General features: G+C 41.8%; 1 protein-coding gene and 1 long non-coding RNA gene across 3 annotated transcripts in view; both read left to right on the forward strand.

Annotated features, from left to right (window-relative positions):
* On the forward strand, positions 1-5,045 carry LOC128775354 (uncharacterized). Of its 2 annotated transcripts, none has more exons than XR_008420081.1 (2): positions 1-738; positions 909-5,045. It is a non-coding gene; the product is annotated as an uncharacterized LOC128775354 (long non-coding RNA). The 2 variants fall into 2 exon arrangements; XR_008420080.1 differs by having other exon boundaries at positions 1-573.
* A 3,693-nt stretch (positions 5,046-8,738) lies between these two features.
* The window catches only part of ERICH5 (glutamate rich 5), a 29,638-nt gene continuing 15,344 nt past the window's right edge, over positions 8,739-23,032 (forward strand). Inside the window, exon 1 of the mRNA XM_019468043.2 lies at positions 8,739-9,186. Within this exon, the coding sequence (XP_019323588.2) occupies positions 9,129-9,186 (58 nt within the window). The 5' untranslated portion in view covers positions 8,739-9,128. The remainder of the gene's footprint in view (positions 9,187-23,032) is intronic.

Consider the following 23,032-nt stretch of genomic DNA (forward strand, 5'->3'; position numbering starts at 1 on the left):
CACTCACCAGAAGCAACCGCCAAAATGGCCGGGACAGAGAGAGGAAAGAGTTCCCACAATGCAAAGCTCTTCACTGCAAAGCCGGGACGCCGGAACCGGAAGTAAGCCGCAAGCGGAAGGGGCAGGGCAAGAAGAGGAGGACTGCTGCAGGTCGCTGTTAGTACAGCCAGTTAGAGTGGCGGTGGGGTTCTGTGCCTTCTCTTGCTGCGGGACTTAAAGCTGTGTTAGTGTGTTGCTCCCAGCTGCAGACTCGAGGAACGTCGAACGGGGCGGGAGTTAGAGAGGCCGACTGAGGGTGAGGCGGGAGGGGCGGTGAGAAGAGGCGGCTGGATTCACGGTCTTGCTGCCGCTGAACTCGTCTGTACCGAAGCCGCGGCTCGTGGGGAGACTCGAGGAAGACTTCGGTGCGCCTCGGCTCCCGGGTCTACCTTCCCGCGTCAGTTCCGCGTGGGCCGAAGCAGCTGTGTGCCCTCCCCTGTCTTCGCCCAGGTTGCCGGCGTCTCGGAGAACGGTGGCGCCCCCGCGCTGGCTTTCCCAAACTCACCTCTTAAGTGGCGGTGTTAGTGCGACCTTGTAAGCTCAATTTGCAACAGAGAGAAATAAACAGTTCTAATTTAGAAATCTTTTTGTTGTGAACGTTGGACCTTGATATAAATGTCCAGTGAAGGATTATTCAAAATAGGAAGCACAGAGCTTCCAAAATGTACCAGCACCAAAAATGTAAAATCGGACCAATAGGTAAGCTGTCATTATGTGTCAACTTTTAGGAATCAGAAACAGTCACAGTTGCTCAAAGACATGTGAACAAGGATATTTATTTTGGTATTATTTTTGATAGCAAAGGAAATCAGAAACATGCTCATCATTTTTTTTTTTTGTTATTTTTTTCTTTGATGTTTATTTTTGAGAGAGAGAGACCGAGACCGAACACGAGCGGGGAAGGGGCAGAGAGAGAGGAAGACACAGAATCTGAAGCAGGCTCCAGGCTCTGAGCTGTCAGCACAGAGCCTGACTCTAGGCTCGAACCCACGGACTGCAAGATCATGACCTGAGCCGAAGTGGGATGCTTAACCGATTGAGCCCCCCGGGCGCCCCAAATGCTCATCATTCTGTATGTATGTATATATGTATAATATATAATGCATATATATAAACAAACCAATACATGTGTTTGTATATGCATACAAAATTCAAGTCTGGAAAGCTAATCATCAAAACTTACCACTGGGTAAGATATGAGAAAAGTGGGTGATGAGAGGACATTTTTTACCTTAAATATTTCAGTACTACTTGAATTATTTCACAGCATGCATTATGTAAAGTTCCTTATTAATCATAAAGTGGTGATTTAAATAGATCTTGTGAAACATCAGTTATATCTGAAAAGAATATTTCTCAAAGAATGGCTCCCAGATCACGTAATTCAGAATCACCTTGAATTCTGACTCTTGGACCCCACCCAGGTATGTGGAAGAAGTGTTTGGTTGGGGCTTGGGAATCGTTTTAATAAGCAGCCTCAGTGATTCTTATAAATACTAGAATTTGAGGAGTAAGGACCTAAAGAATGAGGGGCGCTGGACTGGCTCAGTAGGTAGAGCATATGACTCCTCTTGATCTTAGTGTCATGAGTTTGAGCCCCATGTTGTGGGTAAAGGTTACTTTTAAACACCCACACACAACTGAAGAATGAGACAGGCAAGTTGTTTTTGAGGCATGCCTGCTTAGGTAAAGACATAAACTAAATAATGAAGCCTTACACTTTTATACTGAGCCCTATATTTTCAAAGCTTTTTAATACTAACTTTCTCCCAAAGTAATCAGGACAGAGATCACCCCCATTTTAGAGATTAAATGATTAAAGTACTTGATATGACTTTCCTGGGGTACTTTTCATTCTATGTTACCAAGTTTCTGGTCCTTACTATATATGTCCTCTCTATACTTTAAAGAAAGGCCTTAGTTGCTTTCTCCCAGGGATCTTATTATTATTTTGAATTGGAAGACAGAGAAGCCCAAAACACTTATTTTATGTATGAAACATGACCACAAAATATTTGAGAATTCTTCCTAGGGGATCTTAATGGATTTTGCTGTATCTCTATGGAGACAGATTTAGGTTCTTGGTTTTTGTTTTTCTTTTCCTTTTTTTTTTTTTTTTGGTTTATTTTTGAGATAGAGTGCAAGTGGGGGAGGGACAGAGAGAGAGGGAGACACAATCGGAAGTAGGCTCCAGGCTCTGAGCTGTCAGCACAGAGCAGAACAAGGGTATTGAACCCACGGACCATGAGATCATGACCTGAGCCAAGTTGGACACTTAACCGACTGAGCCACCCAGGCACCCCAGGTTCTAGGTTTTTCTATTTAATATCTGCATGACTTGGGGCAAATTGTCTAAAGGTTCTAAGCCTCAGTTTCTTCATCAGAAAACTAGGATAATATGTCTACTTCATAGTATTGTTATGAGGATCACAATAAATGTAATGGTGTATAAAACATCTAGCATAGCCCATAGTACAGAATAAATGGGCAGTGAATATTAGTTCTCTTCCTCAATCCAACTCCTACCTCCCTAACCTCCCCAACCTCCCCAGCACAGCCACCCCCCCCATACCTAAAGTCATTCACAACATCATAAAACCTATGCACTAGGGGAAGAAACACTTGCAATACAAAAATGACAGTCAAATCTTTTGGCTCAAGAAGATTTTATAAAATTGTGGCGCCTGGGTGGCTTAGTTGGTTATATATCCAACTCTTGATGTCAGCTCAGGTCTTGATATCAGCTAGGTCTTGATCCCAGGGTCATGGGATCCAACCCCACATTGGGGTCTGTGCTGATGGTGCGGAGTCTGCTTAAGATTCTCTCTGTTGGGGCACCTGGGTGGCTTAGTTGGTTAAGCATCCAGCTTCAGCTCAGGTCATGATCTCAAAGTTTGTGGGTTCAAGCCCTGCATCGGGCTCTGTGCTGACAGTCTGGAGCCTGCTTGGGCTTCTCTCTCTCTCTCCTCTCTCTGCTCCTGCCCTGTTTGTACTCTCTCTTTCTCTCAAATAAATGAATTTAAAAAGATTCTCTCTCTCTTTCCCTCTGTCCCTCTCACCCGCTCACTTGGTCTTTCTAAAATGAAAAAATTTTTTAATTAAATTTCCCACCTTTGTATTTTATTAGAGCAGAAATTGGCAAACTTTTTCTATGGAGTCAAATAATAAATATTTTAGGACTTTGAGGCCATATGTTCTACGAGGCAACTACTCAGCTCTGCTGTTGTTTCACAAAAGCAGCCATAAGCAATATATAATGGCTGTGTTCCAGTAAAACTTTATTTACAGAATCAGGCAGCTGGCCAAATTTGGCCTGCAGGCCATACTTTGCTGACCCTTGTGTTAAAATATTACTCTTACTATTATTAAAAATGGGTGCTTTAAGTCATGTCATCATTCTAAAGAGATGTATGTTGAAGTATTTACAGATGAAGTGTCATGATTATCTGCAACTTATTTTTGAATTGCTAAAATAAACGTAAATAAAGTCCTAAAATAAATGAAGGTAGACAGTTGGGTAGAGCAAATGCAGCAAAGTGTTAACAATTGTTGGATTTAAAGTGGAGGGTATTTAGGTATTGGGTGTATTATTCAACTTTCTTGAGTTTGAAAATCATCATACTAAAAAGTTGAGAAATATATATGCCTTAAGAAAGGACTTTGCCATCTAGATATTATTTTGTTTTTTTCTGGATGCCCATCTGTAGCATTTCAGAGTGATTTTGAAAAAATACCAACAGGTAAATGTGATAGAATAGAATTAACACAAGGCTTTGGATTTCCATTCACCAAAATCGCTGCTCCAAGATTCTGAGAACTCTGCAGGCACCTGCATTCATTGTGCTTTTGGTTTATACTTGCTATGGGAATTAAAAGTGACAGGCTGCATTCCCGGTTAGAGCAAATACTAACAAGTTCATGTGATATTCATTGGTTCAGTACACTGGCCCATCCCCTTAAGCAGTTAAAACTATCATATTCATTATCATCGCTATTACTTAGTGTCCAGATTAGGAAGTGGCCCATTAATACAGGTGACCCTTGAACAACTCAGAGGTCAGAGGCACCGACCCCCCACATTTTCAAAAGCCCATTGTATAACTTTTGACTCCTAAAAAACTTAACTACTAATAGCCTCCTGTTGACCAGAAGAGCCTTATCAATAACAAACAGTCAGATAATGTATTTTTTATATTCTATGTATTATATACTATATACTTACAATAAAGTAAATGAGAAAAGAATACGTTCCTAAGAAAATCATAAGAGTAAATACATCACAGTTCTGTATTGGAAAAAAAAAATCCACATATAAGTGGACCCTTCCGGTTCAAATCAGTGTTGTTCAAGGGTCAGCTGTAATTTGGAACTCTATTTGTCTAACTCACCCTTCACATTCTTAAGTCACCCGGACATTAAACATGCTCAGAAATCTGGTGAGGGAGGGACAATGAATCCAAGTGAAAAGATCCTGTAAACTGCATGAATGTTGGTGACCTTTTGACTAACTAAACACACATAGACCAATATAAGAATTCTGAACCATTAGAGGACAAAGGGGAATGAATGCTACCAATTCCTCTGCACCCTTTCTGCCTCCACAATAATAAGGAATCCAAAATATTTCTTCTGTTCCCCTCTCTGTTCAGACTAGGAATGCTCCAGACTGCACTGGATTAAAAATAAGCCAGGGAAATGCTTTCTCCTTTTTTTTTTTTTTTAAAACCATTTTTCCATCCAAGGAGCATAGGTTTTTTATATTCTTGGATACAAAGAACCCAGAATACTTCACTATTTTACTATAGAGGGGTGACATTTTGGGAAAGTAGTGTCTATAAATGTCTTTGGATTATTTTATATTTCTTAGAGTCCATTTTTGAAATTTTAGTATAAGTGGGGTTACTATGTTTCTAAGTGTCCATAATAACATTTTACATATTCAGTAATTTGAAAAGCTTGCCATGTACATGTACTTTTATCCTTAATAAAGCTGTAATACACAGATTAAGACACTGATGTTTTTTGCTTTTAACTGAAACTTAATTAATACTATACATGATGTAACTATGTCATGCTGATCAGAAAATGTCACTGATTAGCTAATGGAGAAATAATAAATGCAAATTTGTGACATCAAAATATGAGTATGTCGAAGAAAAATGATAAAAGGACTCCTTGGAGGTGAAAAGACTTATGAACTATGCTTTCAAGATACAACTCAATCAAGGTACTATTAGCATTTAAAATCGCAGTATCAGGTATGTTCAGGTATTATCAAGAATAAGACAGGACAGGTAATTGCTAAGAAGGAGAATAGTCATGGAGAGGGGGAGGTAGGGTAATCATTGTATGTTAGTCTAGATACTTAAGTTGTGAGCAACAGAAACAAACTAGCTCAGTTAAGCATAAAAGGAAAATTATGTTGTAGTTTACCAAGTGAACAGGAAGCTTGGAGAGTAAGACCCAGATCTGTGCATACTGGTCATGGGAGAAGCAGTACCATTTATTAGTCACTGGTTCAGAACACTCTGCAAACCACAGGATAGCACTCCAACCTTCAAAGGGGTTTTATCTTGGTTGGTGCCATAAGGGAGTGTTTACTGTGCCCTTCCATCATCCTACGGGTTTAGCTGCTTCTGGCTATTGAGGTAGAAGAGAAGACCAGTAAATCACATAGAAATTAACCTATTACATTACTTGTCTCATAGTAAAGCGAGTTATTTAATAAGATACACCGAATGTAATGTCTTGGTATGTAATGTCTTGATGATACCATCCACTAATGGATGGTGCTGCCAGGGGCCTGAAGTGCAGGAAAAGCAAACATAATCCACTGTCTATTAAAATAAAGATTTTCTAGTGCTTCAAAAGAGGTCTGATCACTCTTTCACAAGGTGGCTGATAGGTCCCCTCAAATTAGAGGTGCCATTTTGGAGGCTTACGCTTGGTTACTCTTACTGCTGCTGGCAAACTGGGCACTTACCCAGGGAAACCATGTTAAGTGGAGGAACATGGTATTGAGCATATATATGGCTTCTCTCCCTGTTCTTAGAGCCATTTTATTCCTGAGTTCATTGAGCAAGACTTGAGGTGGCTCATGAGAAAGACTTTCTAACATCCACAGGACACCTGATTAGTATTACTCACCTGATTATAAAATGCTTCCTCTGAAGAAAAATGGAAGAGACCACGGCTTGGCTGACAAATTATCTTCAAGGAAAAGTAAGATACCCCAGCCAAAAAATAATTGATGGGGAAAAGAGGAAACTTAACTGGGCTCAGTAAGCATGAAAACATTAGGACTCAGAGAATTTCAAGTTAGTGTTCATATTTAACCAATCTTGGGGCACCTGGGTGGCTCAGTCGGTTGAGCATCCGACTCTCGAAGTCAGGTCAGGTTATGATCTTCTCGTTCATGGGATTGAGCCCCGCATCAGACTCTGTGCTGACAGCACAGAGCCTGCTTGGGATTCTCTCTCTGCCCCTTCTCCCCCTCTTTCAAAATAAATAAATAAAACAAAATCTGTAAGTTATTGCAGCTCTTTTGAGGAAGAATGGAGTTTTGAAAAATTTCACTAGCTAAATAAAATTAAATGTGACTTTAACTTACAAAAGCGTCGGCTGAAGTGGGAACCTGCTCTGGACTGACTTGTGTCCCCTCCCTCCCCCATTCATATGTGGAACCCCTTGCCCTCAATGTGACTCAATGGGGAGGTAGGGTTTAGGAGGTAGTTAAGGTTAAATGAGGTCATAAGGGTGGGGCCCTAATCTGTTAGGGCTGTGGCCTTATAGGAGGAAGAAGATTCCACCCCATCCCCTATGTGAGGACACAGCGAGAAGGTTGCCACCTGCAAGCCAAAAAGAGTTCTCACCAGAAACCAAATTGGCCGGTACCTTGATCTTAGACTTCCCAGGCTCCAGAACTGTGAGAAATAAGTATGTTATTTAAGCCACCCAGTTTATGGCATTTTGTTAGGACAGCCCAACCTAACAGCCTTTTGATAGCATTTATATAAGACATAAATATTCCCCCAAATTTTGGTCTATTCTGCCAGGTCCATTCACATACCTCTCCCCCTAACCTTCCTTTCACTAATCCTGTCAATTTACTCAGGGACTTGGAATCCAGCCAAATCCTTAGCCAACTCGCAAAGTACTTCTCTTGGGACATGATAACCCTGGATAGAAGGCTAGAAGAGTCATAATATGTATTTGTAATGTTGTAAAGTGTACTTCCTCAAAGACACCCAGTCTTCTCCTCACTGGAAGGGATTTGTGAATTGATTGCTGAGGTGGCCTAGGCTTTGTTGGGCCTGCACTGCAGGAAGGAAAGAAAAAGGGGAAAAGTGAGAAGAGAAGGGAGCAGGAAGGGGAGGAGAAGGGAGGGAGACCTCTAAATACACTGTAAAGACCATAGCTGTGTACCCCTATGGCCCGTGTAAGGAAATATGCCAAATTTCAGGCAATTTGAGCATCCAAATCAGTAATGATGGTGTTATGGTCTGAATCATGATCCCTCATTCATATGTTGAATTCCTAAACTTTATAATATGGCTCTTTTGGCGACAGGCCCTTTAAAGAGGTAATTAGGGCAAAATGAGGTCATATGGGTGGGCCCTAATCCAACATGACTGGTATCCTTATAAGAAGGGGCAATTATAGGGTGCCTGGGTGGCTCAGTCGGTTAAGCGTCCGACTTCGGCTCAGGTCATGATCTTACAGTTGGTAAGTTCAAGCCCTGCATCGGGCTCTGTGCTGACAGCTCAGAGCCTGGAGCCTGTTTCAGATTCTGTGCCTCCCTCTCTCTCTGACCTTCCACCATTCATGCTCTGTCTCTCTCTGTCTCAAAAATAAATAAACGTTAAAAAAAGAAAATCACCATTTGATAGCCATCATAGTAATAACTGATCCCAGCAGGTATGTTAATGTATGCTAACAGTAGCAGATAAAAGTTTGATGAGATACAGGGTATTAGTCTTAAAGTCTTTCCCCATAAATTATGAGAGTAAAATCGTAACTTTTTGGCAGCAAACCTGGCAAACACTACCCTAACTAATCAAAGTTAACATCACCAGCAAGGGGACATCATATGCCTATGTTACGACATAACATCTTGTATTCCAGCCCAAACTGCATTGCCTGAAAACAGTCATAAGGAAACATCAGACAAATCCAAATTGAGAAATATTCTACAAAATAAATGGCCTGTTCTCTTAAAAAATGTCAAGGTCATGAAAGACAAAGACTGGGGAACTACATAAGATTAAAGCAAACTAGGGGCACCTGGGTGACTCAGCCCGTTAAGCATCTGACTTCAGCTCAGTTCATGATCTCACGGTTCATGGGTTCGAGCCCCACGTAGGCTCTGTGCTGACAGCTCAGGGCCTGGAGCCTGCTTCAGATTCTGTGTCTCCCTCTCTCCCTGCCCTTCCCCTGCTCACACTCTGTCTCTCTCTCTCAGAAATAAATAAACATTAAAGCAAACTAAAGAGGCATGACAACTAAATGTAATGTGTGGTCCTGGATTGGACAATTGGCCAACGTTGAATATGAGGTGGATTAAATAGTATTAACAGCAAACTTCCTTGTGGTAACACAACTGCTGTTATGTAAGAACAGATCTGCCATCCAAAGCTGGTCTACCCAATCAATAGCCACGGGCCACAATCGCCTCCTCCCCCCGCCCCAGCTATTTAGTGATGATTCAGATGAGCCCTCCCAGTCCTTCGTTCTTTCTCCGGGGCATCCTCCCTATGCCTCTCTTGAGTCTTTTTTCCTCTCCTCCTTGACCCCACCCTCCACCTCCTGCCAACCGGGCTCCCTGTTCCTGTCTTCTGCTTCCTCTTTCCCGCCTGTCCGGCCCCCTGGCCCCTTCCACCTCCCGGCGGCAACCTTCCCTCGCAGGTGCGCCCGGCACCCCGGCGCTCCGCTGTGCGCTTGCGCTCTGCCCCCGCCAGAGCCGGGGCAGCCGCCGGAGAAGCTTCTGCGTCGCCGGTGCAGTTTGCGCGGGATCCGAGCTCCTGGCCGACGCTCGCGCCAGGCTGGGACAGGTGGCTGCGCTCACCCACAAGGCCGCCCTTCTGCCCGCGATGGGCTGCTCCAGCAGCGCCCTCAACAAGGCCGGCGACGGCAACAGGCTCCGCAGCGGTGAGCAGGGGACCCGGCTCCACCCTCGCCCGGGCCTCGGGGTCGCCTTGCTCCCTAGGGTTCCGAAAGGTGCGACCCGCCCGGCAGGGGGCGGGCTGCTCGCTGAGGACGGGAGTGGAACCCAGGGCAGAGCGCCCCTCCCTCCCGAACCCCGGAGCGCGGGTGCTGGAGCTGCGGCGTGGAGGTCCCGGTGCTCCCCAGCCGCGCGCGCTGCCGGACGCGGGAGGCCGAGGGCCGGGCCCGGGGTTATCCGCGGGGCGAGCGGGGAGGTGGCGTTAAACCCCTACCGCGCTTGGCCGGGGGTTCCCTTAAACAGATGAGTAATTTCCTGCCCTTACAAGATGTGCTATTTAATCTCCTAAAAGTACGAACTTTCAGATCATATAAAGCTGCAAATTCCCTGGGAACCATTAGTTTCTGGTCCTAAGGAGAAACGTGATCCCCGTTTTTCTACCAAGACCTTGCCCTTCCGTCAGCATTTCAGCATCAGAGATGGTAACGGATGCGGAGAGCACAGATGGACATTCACTCCATCAAGTAGGATCCTGCACTTTTGAAGAGGTCAGATACACTTCCCCTGCCCTTCGCTTCAGTGTTTCTTGACGAATATGCGTGCCATATAAAGCGGTCATCACCGAAATTCAACAAATATATTTTGAGCGTCTATTATGCGATAGCCAGGTGCCTGGCTAGATGCTGGAGATACAAGTGACCCTACTTTTGAGGGTCAGGGATAGAAGAGACAGGCAATAAACAAGTTAAACGAATGATTAAGATACGTTTCTGACCGTGGTAAATCCTGTGAAAAGAGTAAGCAGATTAATGAACTAGAGAATGGGTTTTATAAGCACTTCTTAGATTTTGAATGGCTGACATTTTGGATAAAGCTTCGAAGGTTAAGTAAATTCCTTCAAATTAGTTTGCAGTCATATTCAAGGCTAACTGTAGGGGAAAATTTGCACTCAAGTTCATTCTTTTCCACAGGTCTTCTTTTAGCATCTTGTGTTATTCCAATAACACAGAAATGTCTTTCTCCCTGATTTTGTAGTAGCACAGGGTTTTCGTGAATGCTGTTTCAGAGTTGAGACACCGTGTCCTAGTTAGAAGTATGTTGCGTTGAATTCATTTTCGTGGTGTGTGATAATTTATTTTTAATTTCAGTAGATAACAGAAAGCAATAAAAAGTTTAGAAATAAGCAAAGTAATTAAAGCCATGTTTAAGTGTGATTCCAAACCCTTTGTCTCTGACAATGCAAAGTGAAGAAATATCCATTCCTTGTGTACAATAGTTGCTGACCTTTCTCCTAAAGAAAAGAAAGCCTCTGTACCCCAAATATGCTCTCAAGAGGCCAGTGCAAAAAGTTAGTTAATTGATTAATTAGAGGCTAGTACAAGGAGCAATTTCTTTAACGTTTCATTTTATTTTATGAAGTCAGGTGGATTTTGCATCCTGCTCTATGATAAATCCTTGTTGGTTTCAATATGAAAAATTGAGGAAAATTGATGCTTCAAGAAAGGTACACCATATTTGGTTTTTCTCATCCCCCTCCATGGTCCCAGATATCCTAGGAGTAACATACTGATTTTAAAAGCAGAGAACTAAATCGTCATAGATTTTTTTTTGATAAAAACATGACTGAGGGGAATGTTACTCTTAGGGAAGGGCAAAAGTATCCAAAAGGGGGAAAGGGTTTTTAATCCTCTCAAAAAATAATGAACAAAGTTTTTTAAAAAAAAACAAAACTTTATCACCAGTATTAATAACTGTCTACATAAGTCACACCTTTTCATTTTTTATTCATGCTTTCATCATTGTTCTAAGTTTTCACAGATGTTGTTCTGAAAGAAATATTTAAACGCCTGACAACCAGTTTCAGTGCATTGAAAATTAATTAATACACTACATAAACTGCTCAATGCGTGTATTAAATCAGTCAACAGGTGCATTTTGCTTTTGATGCCCAATCACACAATACTCTCTTGTAATTGGATACTATTGTGTGTTCATCAACATTTCAATGCTGATCCATGATCTTGGAGGCTCAATAAATAATTCATTCCTGTTTCTGCAGCTCAAAACTTCTTTAAATCCTATATATAATCCTAAGTCTGTGGGTATGAGCTTTTAGATGAAAAAATCTAAGTATATTAAATGTCCTGTATATGCATTTACTCACTGTACCCCTGGTGCCTAACAATATTTGGCGCATAGTTGTTGAATGAATTACTTCATTTAATCTTTTTTTTTTTTAATTTTTTTTTTAATGTTTATTTATTTTTGAGACAGAGAGAGACAGAGCATGAACAGGGGAGGGTCAGAGAGAGAGGGAGACACAGAATCCGAAACAGGCTCCAGGCTCTGAGCCGTCAGCACAGAGCCCGACGCGGGGCTCGAACTCAAGGACCTGAGCCGAAGCTGGACGCTTAACCGACTGAGCCACCCAGGCACCCCCATTTAATCTTTAAGACAATACTATGACTAAGTATTATGATCATCTCCATTTCACACATAAGGAGCCCTGTGACCTTGGGCAAATTATCTACTCTTAAAAGTCAGAGCTAGGCTTTGAATTCAGGTACTCTGATTCCAGAGCTTGACTTCTTTCTCTTTAAACCACCTGTGATAACTAGATTTAAATCTGATTTATTTTATTTTTTTTAATTTTTTTTAATGTTTATTTATTTTTGAGAGAGAGAGAAAGAGAGAGAGAGACAGACAGTGTGTGAGCAGGGAAGGGGCAGAGAGAGAGGGAGACACAGAATCCAAAGCAGACTCCAGGCTCCTAGCTTTCCTCACAGAGCCTGAAATGGGGCTTGAACTCACCAACAGTGAGATTATGACCTGACGGAAGTCAGATACTTAACTGACTGACCCACCCGGGCACCCCGATTTAAATCTGATTTAAATTTCAGATCACTCTGGATCCCCATTAGAGGTGTGTTCATCCACTATGCAAACAACAAAAGAAATACAATAAAATGTAATAGAGCATTATAATTTAACAAATTTAATAATATAATCACAATATTATAATCCCTAAATAAGATATGTATTGTAATATATTATACAGATGTGATATATAACTTATAAATTTATTGGATATTAATATATAATATACATATTTTAACACATATTTGTTTACCCCTAGATAAGTTGGTAAAATATGAAGCTTATATATATTACTTCCAACTATAAACTATAAATATATGGGGGACATTTGTTTAACCCTAGAGGTTTTTTTTAATGTTTATTTATTTATTTTGAGAGAGAGAGAGCAGGGAAGGGGCAGAGAGAGAGGGAGGAAGAGAGAATCCCAAGCAGGCTCCGTACTGCCAGCGCAGAGCCCAATGTGGGGCTCAAACCCATGAACCATGAGATCATGACCTGAGCTGAACCTAAGAGCTGGACTCAGTCAATGGACTGAGCCACCCAGGTGCCCCTAACCTTAGATGTACATAGATGTAGAGAAACTACCAGCGTCCTCCCATAGAGATACAGATAATCTTCCTATCATGCCAGAGGTTCTTTAAATTTACAGTATCAACCTTTAAAAAAATTTTTTTAATGTTTATTTACTTTTTGAGAGAGAGAGAGAAGGCATGCGGGAGGAGCAGACGGGGGAAGACAGAGGATCCAAAGTGGGCTCTGCATTGACAGCAAATAGCCAGATGTAGCGCTTGAACTCAGGAACCAGGAGATCATGACCTATGCCAAAGTCGGATGCTTAATCGACTGAGCCACCCAGGCACCCATCACAATATCAACCTTAAAACCCTATGGGTTGATGTTAAAATATATGAGCTAGCCTGTAAACTGGATTTGTGTTGACAGTTCTGCCCAACTTAATTTTCTGTAACTGGCTTAAGAACTGTTGTACATGATGCAGTATTAGCCTATAAGCAAAAGAATCATTAAATAATGGGTTGGTGTAGGTTACCTCTGAGATCTCTTATAGCTCTAAAATCCTATAGCATTAAAATATGAAGCTGTTTATTTTCTGGGCTTAAGTTTAAATCAGGTAGCAGCTACTTGGTTAGGTTGCTGTTAGGCTGAATAGGAAAAATCCATTCTACCGATCACACAGATGCATTTGTTCTGACCCAACAGACACCAGATGACTGACTAGGGAAAGAGGTGCGGAGGGATCAGGACAAAGGTGGATAGTCAACTAACTACCCAGTGCTACTCAAAGTGTAGAGCAGGGCCTGGTACATGGTACGCATAGATTTTTACTCAATGCCTTAAAATGTGCAAGGAAAGAGGCTTTTCTTTCCAGAAGGACTATTAGACAGATTGAGTGGAATTTCTTATGTTTGTGGAAGCAAATTCTAATTATTAGGGCAATATTCTATTCACAATTGCTGTTCTTTTCAGAGCCCCACGGATCTGATGGAATCTGAACACAAAGGTTTTGTTGATTTTACAGACTAATGGACCCACAGGTGTCTAGGTCTTTGTATCCGAACCTTCCTCCCTGCCAGCCTTCTGTGTACATGCACAATTATTGCTTTTCTCTTTCCTAATATAAATCGCCACCCGTTTCTGGCAGACTTTCTTCCTGAGATCTTACAGCTTAAGCACCAGCATTGACAAAGTAAATAGATGGTAATTATTGACAAATTCATTGCTAGGTTAATGTGTACATTTTCACCGACAGCTATAATCATTTGTTTATTCTCACCTGAACTCTTGCTAGCTGCTTGGAGTCCATGTTACCTAGGCAATAGAATGAGGCTTGAATTTCATGCTGTTATGTGAATTGTTCTTTGTTCTGTGGAGATACCTTCAGCCTTCAACCAATATTTTCACATAGTGACATTTCAGTCCTAAGCAGACATTTTTTCTTTGTAATTGAAGAATAAACATCAAGATTAAAACTCATTAAAAAAATTTTTTTAATGTTTATCTTTGAGAGAGAGAGAGAGTGTGAGTGGGCAAGGGGTAGAAAGAGAGGGAGACACAGAATCCGAAGCAGGCTCCAGGCTCCGAGCTATCAGCACAGAGCCGGAAGCGTGGCTTGAACTCACGAACCGTGAGATCATGACCTGAGCTGAAGTCAGACGCTTAACCAACTGAGCCACTCAGGTGCCCCAAAACTCATTTTAATGGACTTTCCTTGCATGCAGATGTTATATAAATGGGGTTTCTTTCTTGAAAATGCTAGAAGTAGGAACCAAGTCTTGTATGTCTTTGTGTCCCCTCTAGAGCCTGGCATACAGAGGATGTTTGGCAAGTTTTTGTTGTAGGGTGGTTATTACATACAGCTAATTAAAATGGAACATAAGAATTGCATACATGGGGGCGCCTGGGTGGCTCAAAGGATTGGGCGTCCAGGCCTAGATTTCGGCTCAGGTCTGGATCTCACAGTTTATGGGTTCAAGCCCCATGTCAGGCTCTGCGCTGACAGTGCAGAGCCTCCTTGGGATTCCGTCTCTCTCTGCTCTGCTCTTTCTCTCTCAAAAATAAATAAATAAACTTTTTAACAAAGAGGGAATTGCTTGAGTGGTTCAAAAATTTGCAAACAGTTGAAAAATGCATGCTGTGAAAAGTATACCTCCGGTCCTGTTTGCACCAGCTACTTAGTTCCAATCACACCCATGGGTAAATACTTTTATTAGGTGGGGTTTTTTTTAATTTTTCTAAAGTTTCCTTATACATTGTAAATATTGTTTCCCTCTCTAATCTTCATTATAAAATGTATTATACCCACCGTTCTTCACCTTGTTCTTTTCACCTAACAAGACGGACATCTTTCTATCTTGATATATAGAGAACGTCTTTCTCCTTTTTTATCCTTGCTTAATAATCCAGCGTGTGATTTGTTTAACCAGTCCCCTATTGATAGGCATTTGGTTTGCTTCCAATTTTTTCTAGTGCAAACAAGGCTGCAACGAATTCCTTTATATATGCATCATTTTGAATGTGTTCAAGCACAGCTGTAGAACAATTTCCCAGAAGTGGCATTATTGGATTAAAGGGTATGTGCATTTATGATTTTGACGGATATCTGCCTAAATGCCTTCCATAAGACTTGTACCAGTTTACACTCTCCTCAACAGTACAGTTCTCTCTCTCTCTCTCTCTGCCCCTCCCTTGCGCACGCACACACACACACACACACACACACACACACACACACACTCTGTCTCTCAAAAATAAATAAACATTTAAAGAAAACTAAAAAATAAAAGGGGCGCCTGGGTGGCTTAGTTGGTTGAGCCTCCAATTTCGGCTCAGGTCATGATCTAGCTGTTCGTGAGTCTGAGCCCCACATCAGGCTCTGTGCTGACGTCTCAGAGCCTGGAGCCTGCTTTGGATTCTGTGTCTCCTTCTCTGTCTCTGCCCCTCCCCTGCTCACACTCTTCTCTGTCTCTCTCTCTCAAAGATAACATTACAAAAAAACAATTTTTTTTTGAAACATTTCAGTAAGTTTCTTATAAAATTGAAGGACTTTCGAGATTAGTGCAGCCACATCAAAACATAGGTGTGAAGAAGTCAGGAGACAAAGCAGGAGCTCCCCTTGGTTCCAGATACTTTGGACTGTGATCTCATTTAATCTCCACAAGAGCCTTCTGAAGCAAACATCTGTATCACCAAATGCAGCTAGGAAACTACAGCTTCATGGGGATAAATAGCTTGTCCGAGATCTCAGAGCTAGCAAGTGATAGGGCTGAAGCCCAGTGTGTGTGACTCAGAAGCTGCTACTCTTTTCACAGTCCAGTTCCATCTGGAGTCTAGTCCACTTCTGCGATAACTCATTGTATGGCCTTCCCTGTAGGAAAAACACAATCCATATTTGTTTGGTGGGTGGATGGGAGAATGGATGGATTGACAGAGATGGGGACTCAGGGGAGTGAGAAGTCCTATTTAGAAAAGCACAGGGAAAACAACAACAGCCAAATGATGGAAAGAACCCAAATGTCCATCAACTGATGAATAGATAAAGAAGATGTGGTTTGTAGATACAATGGAATCCTGCTCAGCAATGAGAAAGAATTAAATCTTGCCATTTTCAACACTGTGGATGGAACTGGAGGGTATTATGTGAAGTGAAATAAGTCAGTCAGAGAAAGACCGATATCGTATGTTTTCACTCATATGTGGATCTTGAGAAACTGAACAGAAGACGTTGGGGAAAGGGAAAGGAAAAAATAGTTTCAAACAGAGAGGGAGGCAAACTGTAAGAGACTCTTAAATACAGAGAACAACTGAGGGTTGATGGCAGGGGTGGGGGAGAAGGGAAAATGGGTGATGGGCATTGAGGAGGGCACTTGCTAGGATGAGCACTGGCTGTTGTGTGTAAGCGATGAATCATGGGAATCTACTCTCAAAGCCAAGGGCACACTGTATACGCTGTGTGGTTAGCTAACTTGACAGTAAATGATTTAAAAAAAAAAAGGCAGAGGGAGAGTAGGAATCAGGACCCAGGTAATAACAGAAACTGGAAGGAAACATTGGTTGAGGTGGGCTTGGGAAGAGAATAGGTTGTGAAGAGGGTCTCCTAATCAGGCAGGAGAAGGTCAACACAGCAAAACAAAGCTTTATTGTGTTCTTTTAATTCATGTTCCTGTAAGGTTGCCACATGTCCCAGGTATTATCCACAGTTTCACTTCTGTGTTAATGTTTTATAACATCAAGTTTAAAATAAAAACCTAACACTTGTGGGGGGTTACTGAAAGGCTCACCAAAACTGATAAAAGCATCAAACTTGGCCAGGCTTCAAAAGCTGGTGTGTTTAACTGCATGTAGTTCTAGGTAATTTTTTTAAGCAAAATACCAGAATATAGCTCTCCAGGTGAGTGTTAATGTCTGGGAAGTATCAAAATGACCTCAGAAGCTTCTTTACAGGGGTGCCTGGGTGGCTCAGTCAGTTAACCGTCCAACTTCAGCTTAGGTCATGATCTCGCAGTTCATGGGTTCAAGCCCTGTATCAAGCTCTGTGCTGACAGCTCAGAGCCTGGAGCCTGCTTTGGATTCTGTGTCTCCCTCTCTTTCTGCCCCTCCCCCACTCATTCATTTTCTCTCTCTCTCTCAAAAATAAGTAAACATTAAAAACAAAAAGAAGCTTCTTTATGTTCCCAGGGATGTTGCTATTGTTCACATTCTTTGAACCCCTCCTTGGGAGTTTACATCAGGTTCTGGAGTTCATTCTTTTGTATATATTCAAGGGTGTCAGAGGTTTGCCCTTTAAAGATTAAGATTGAAAAGAAAAACCACATTGTGTTAAACAGCTAAACACCCATGGGAATTACTTTATGAAGGTAAACGAAATAGGCCAGGCGATGCCAGTGTGCTCAGAAACAAGGAGTGGTCATTGGAAAAAGGCAAGGAAAAGAAAGGGCAGCCTGTGTTGTAGGGGCAACTTCAGCTGACATCACTTTCTTCCCCATGGAAGGACCCAAGGATCTGTGGGTCCCCAGGATAACTGGGCTGGGCTGTGGTGACTGGGTGGCTGGAGTCCCACACCTAGGAGGGATGACCCTCTTTTCTCAAGACTACATACTCAACAGTTCCTTATGGCTGCTCCTCTGTCCTGGCTTCTCTAATGAGACAAAAGAACTCAAGACCCAATAACATGTTCTTCATTCATACTGAACACTGCTTGACATTCAAATCTGTATGGCTCTGAAAACTTGCTTGAGATGAGCACATTATATCAGGCTAGTTTAGATAAATGGAGTGTCCAAATGTACATTAAGTAGAAAAGTCAAGATGCAAGAAGATCAAGAAGCATCCGTAGACAGCAAAATGGCACCCCTGCCCTATCGATCTACTGTAGGGTCACCAAAACTCACATTTCATTTATAAACAATGTACTCTGTAGCCATGACAGTGTAGAACAGTGTAGAACATGACAAAGCAGACATCAAAACAGCACGAATTAACACCATCCAAGATAGATATAAAATGAACATGACCTCATAAGCCAAAGATGGAAATGACTCATGTTCAAGAGGCCACTCAACAAGCCTTCTCTATGACCTGAACCCCTAGTATTTCCTGGCTTCTTTGTAGCTGTTCCTTTTGCCTCGCCCCTAGGTACCCCCTTTCCCAGACCCCCCTCTCTCAGTGACGGACCTGTCTCCTCTCCACTAAAAGAAGTGTCCTTGACATCCACTTCCTTGGATGTAGCATCAAACCAAGGTTTTTTTGTTTGTTTGTTTGTTTTTGACTATCAATTAATAGTCTGTTCCCCTCATCAGGATTTTCCCGTGTGGTGACAATACTTTCTCAAGCCTGTAATATATTTTTCCTTACACTGAGTGAAAATGTTTTCTTCAGAGGCTTGCCTTTAAAACTTCCTCTTAAAGGGTCCCTGCAAGATGAGAACATTCCACGCTTTGCAGACAGCCCTGATTGATCTGTCATTGTTACGTTCTCAGCCTTGCCCACCTAAATACTCCTCTAGTTCTGTTGATGGTGACAGCAATATATTTGTCCCTGTGTTGCATGTATCAGAGTCCCCCAGCCTGTGAGAATGAGTTTCAGTGTGCCAGCATTTCTTCCAGCCCTTAAGGCAGCTGGGCAGGGAGGGACCTTGCTGTTATTGATAGTGATAAGGAACTCTTTCTCCTTTTCCCTTTAGTTGATTTTGGGGAGGGGAGCTATTCTTACCGTTTCCATTTTCCTAAGACTGATAGGAACCACATAGTTTCTTTTGGCTAATTTCCTTTTCCTTTGCAGTGGAGTAGTAGCCTCTATAGACTAGATGGTTATGAGAGGATTTGAACGTGAGTGTGTTTGTGTGTATGTGTGTGTGTGTGTGTGTGTGTGTGTGTGTGTGTGTGTGTAAATTTCAGCATATGGGAGACCGTATAGAGTGCTGATTAAGAATGTGGGTCTGGAGTTAGACTGGCTTCAAATACTGGTTCATGATAACTTATTAGTGGTATAACTTTGAGCCACTCAATCTCCTTGTGCCTCAGTGACTTCATCTGTAAAACGGAATTAACAATAGTACCTATTTCATAGACTTGTTCTAAGGAATAAAATCAGTTAATACATACAAAGCACTTAGAGGTAGCCTAAATAGTGCTTAGAATAAGGATTGACAAACTTACCTGCTGGCCAAATCCAGCCCACCACTTGTTTTCGTAAATGAAGTTTTATAGGAACACAATTATGTCTATTCATTTACATGTCATTTGACTGCTTTCTTACCATGGTGACAGAGTTGAGTAGTTGCAATAATGACCCCAATCCAGCAAAGCTGAAAACATTTACTGTCTGTCCCTTTACAGAAAAAAAAAATTGCTGACCCCTACCTAGAATATTGCCTAGTAAGTCCTCAATAAAAATTGCCTGTCATTAACATCAATTTTAGTAAATCTCAATTTTTTTTGTATTGCTTTTCCAAGATCAAGTTTTGTTTTTTTTCCTCAAGATCAAGTTCTAAATCCTGGAGTTTGTTGATTTCCTGACATTTTCGTTTTGGTAAATTTGTAAAAGGAAAGGAACTGTTAAAAATATTAAGTTAGTAATAAGGGCACCTGGTGGCTCAGTCGGTTAAGTGTACGACTTCAGTTCAGGTCATGATCTCGCGGTTTGTGGGTTCGAGCCCTGCGTCAGGCTCTGTGCTGACAGCTCAGAGCCTGGAGCCTGCTTCAGATTCTCCCTCTCTCTCTGCCCCTCCTCGGCTCATTCTCTATCTCTTTCTCTCTCTCAAAAATAAATAAACATTTGAAAAAAATCTTTAAAAAATTGTCTTTAAAAAAACTATTAAGTTAGTAGTAGCACAAGTGGTACAAAAATAGCAAAAAATCATAAAAGTGGAATGGGAATGATCCAAGTTTATGAAACGGTTTTTCTAAAGCTAGCAGATGTTACATTGCTAGGTTACATGCTCTTGTACTTTTGCTGCTATATTAAAAAAAAACTTTTATTTTAGAAAAGTTTTAGATTTACAGAAAATTCATGAAAGTAGTGCAGAGAGTTCTCATGTCCCCCCATACCCACTTTCCCTTATTACTAACATCTTGCATGAGTAGGGCAGGCTTGTCACAATGAATGAACCAATGCTGATACATTATTATTTTAAAAAATTGTTTTAAGGTTTTTATTTATTTTTGAGACAGAGAAACAGAGCACGAGTGGGGGAGGGGCAAAGAGAGAGAGAGAGACAGAATTTGAAACAGGCTTCAGGCTCTGAGCTGTCAGCACAGAACCCGATGCAGGGCTCGAACTCACAAACCATGAGATGGTGACCTGAGCTGAAGTTGGACACTTAACCGACTGAGCCACCCAGGCGCCCCACTGATACATTATTATTTACCAAAGTCCATGCTTTATTCAGATTTCCTCAGTTTTTCTCTAATGTCCTATTTCTGTTCTAGAGTCCCATTCAGGATTCCACACTACAGTTAGTTGTTGTGTTTCCTTAGGCCCCTCTTGACTATGACAGTTTCTCAGACTTGTTTTCGATGACCTTGACAGTTTTGAGTACTGGTCAGGTATTTTGAGGACCATCCCTCAATTGGGATTTATCTGTTGCTTTTCTTATGATGCTCCTAGGCTTGTGGGTTTTGGGAGGAAGACCACAGAGGTAAAGTGCCCTTCACATCACATCATATCAAGGGTACAAGTTCTCAGTGTGACTTATTACTGCCTCGTAAGCTTTTCTAAGATTCTGAAGCTTGAAGAAGGGCGAATGTAGATTTTTGTTTTATACTCTAGTCTTACTGAAATCTTATAGTTAAAAATTTTTTTAATTTTTTTTAATGTTTATTTATCTTTGAGAGAGAGAGAGGGAGAGAGCAGGGGAGGAGCAGGAAGAGAGACACAGAATCTGAAGCAGGATCCATCCAGACTCTGAGTTGTCAGCACAGAGCCTGACCTGGGGCTCGAATCCATGACCTGTGAGATCATGACCTGTGCTGAAGTCGGATGCTTAACCGACTTACCTTGTGGAGTTTTTAGGAAGATTGAGTGAGATAATCCACAAAAAGCTCTAGGCAAAATGCCTCAATAAACATCAGCCACAAGGCCTGTTCAGGTTGGTGAAGTGTCGCAACTTATGCCTGTTAGAGACATGATCTTCACTTTCTCCCTCCTCGTCCTTGCTCATCGAGATGCCTTTGATTTCGTAGACTTGATTTCTGCCCAAATGTTGGATCCCCGTGTGCCAGTAATGACCATCAGTCAATGAAGCTGTCTTTTTTTAGTGGTGAATACTGTTGATAATTTCAAAAGTGATGTTTTCTGCAACAGCTTCTTTGAAGTAAGAGTCTATTTTCTAGGAGTCTAAAAGAAATAAAATGAAATTGGAAAATCTTTTCTGAAGGAGGTAACTATTTGTCATTACTTGGCTCTGTAGCTTTTAGATATCAGCCTTCCCCCTCTTCAGGCCCTACATCTCCATGTATGCTCATCAAGTGTTCCAGAAGTGTCTCTCCAACTACATGTTCTTGTTTCTTTATAGTTAAATTTCCACATTAGGTTTACCTTCATATTTTATCAAATTTACTTTGTGATGGTCAAAACTAAGTTTAAATGTATCAAACCAGGTAGTTCTATTAAAAAAGATGGCTTGTTCCGGGTGCCTGGTGGCTCAGTCAGTTAAGCATCAGACTTTAGCTCAGGTCACGATCTCACTGTTCATGGGTTCGAGCCCTGCATCAGGCAGTGTTGACAAATCCTCTGTCTCCCTCTCCCTCTGTCCCTCTGTTGCTCACGTGCTCGCTCTCTCTCTCAAAAATAAATAAACATTAAAAAAAAAAAAAGAAGCTTCATGGGTGCCTGGGTGGGGCTCAGTTGGTTAGGCATCCAACTCTTGATTTTGGCTCAGGTCATGATCTCATGGTTCGTGAGTTCGAGCCCCACGTTGGGCTCTGCACTGACAGTGCTGAGCCTGCTTGGGATTCTCTCTGCCCCTTCCCTGCCCATGCTCTTTCTCTCAAAATAAATAAATAAATAAATAACATTTAAAAAATTATTTTAAAAAAATATGGCTTTTCCGATTTTTATTTACCGTCTCTAGGATTTTTTTTGCCTGATGGTTTCACACTTCAGTTACATGGGGTATTGCTTAAGTTCATCTCTCTTCAACATGAATGCCCTGCCAACATCTACTGACTGACAGAACGCGCCCTTGGGGCTTAGCATTTGTGCCACGGCCCGCGAGGAAAGTGTTTTTACATACTTTAGTGAGGGAAGAGCACAGACACATCTAGAATAGCTCCACTAGTAGCCCCACAAATGTTTGTTGGATAAATGATACGATGAAAGTGAGGAGAAAACAAAGAAAGAAAATGGGAAAGAAGATGAGTAGACTCTTCCCTTGGGGCTGACTCATGTGGCATCTGGGTTCCCAAAGCCCAAAAGCTGCAGGAACCTAGAAATGGTGGCAGCAAGGGAAAATACCAGGGAACCACCCCCCCCCCCCCCCCCCCCCCCCCCCCCCCCGCCATTCTCATTGATTCTCTAGAAAACCCAGCAGACAAACCAGTGAGGTCTCTGGGATGCCTGATGGGTCATAGCCATGGGATAGGAAATATTGACCTCAAGTTTTTCTCCTCGCTGGGTAGAAACTTTTCATTTCTGATTAGGGTAATGAACGGAGTTGAAAAGCTTCCATTGTAATGTGAATTTCAGGTATGTTAGCTCTAGTTCTAATCCCTTCTGTAATGTTGCCTAGTATTTAACTTCTTTGTGTGCCTATCACAACGGTGCTTACAACCAGGGTTCTGTTAGTTCAGCTGTCACAACAAATTTGTGCATGGATCAACTTACAACAGAATCAAGAGAGATAATGAGCACCAAAGGATTAGGCCCAGAGCAGTGTATGATTTGATAAAATGTAGGGTTCAGAAAACAGACACATCTTTAAACAACTTTGGATGTGGAAAC

Source organism: Panthera pardus, unplaced genomic scaffold (genome assembly GCF_024362965.1).
Source record: "Panthera pardus isolate Hobbes unplaced genomic scaffold, ASM2436296v1 HiC_scaffold_7, whole genome shotgun sequence".
NCBI lineage: Eukaryota > Metazoa > Chordata > Mammalia > Carnivora > Felidae > Panthera > Panthera pardus.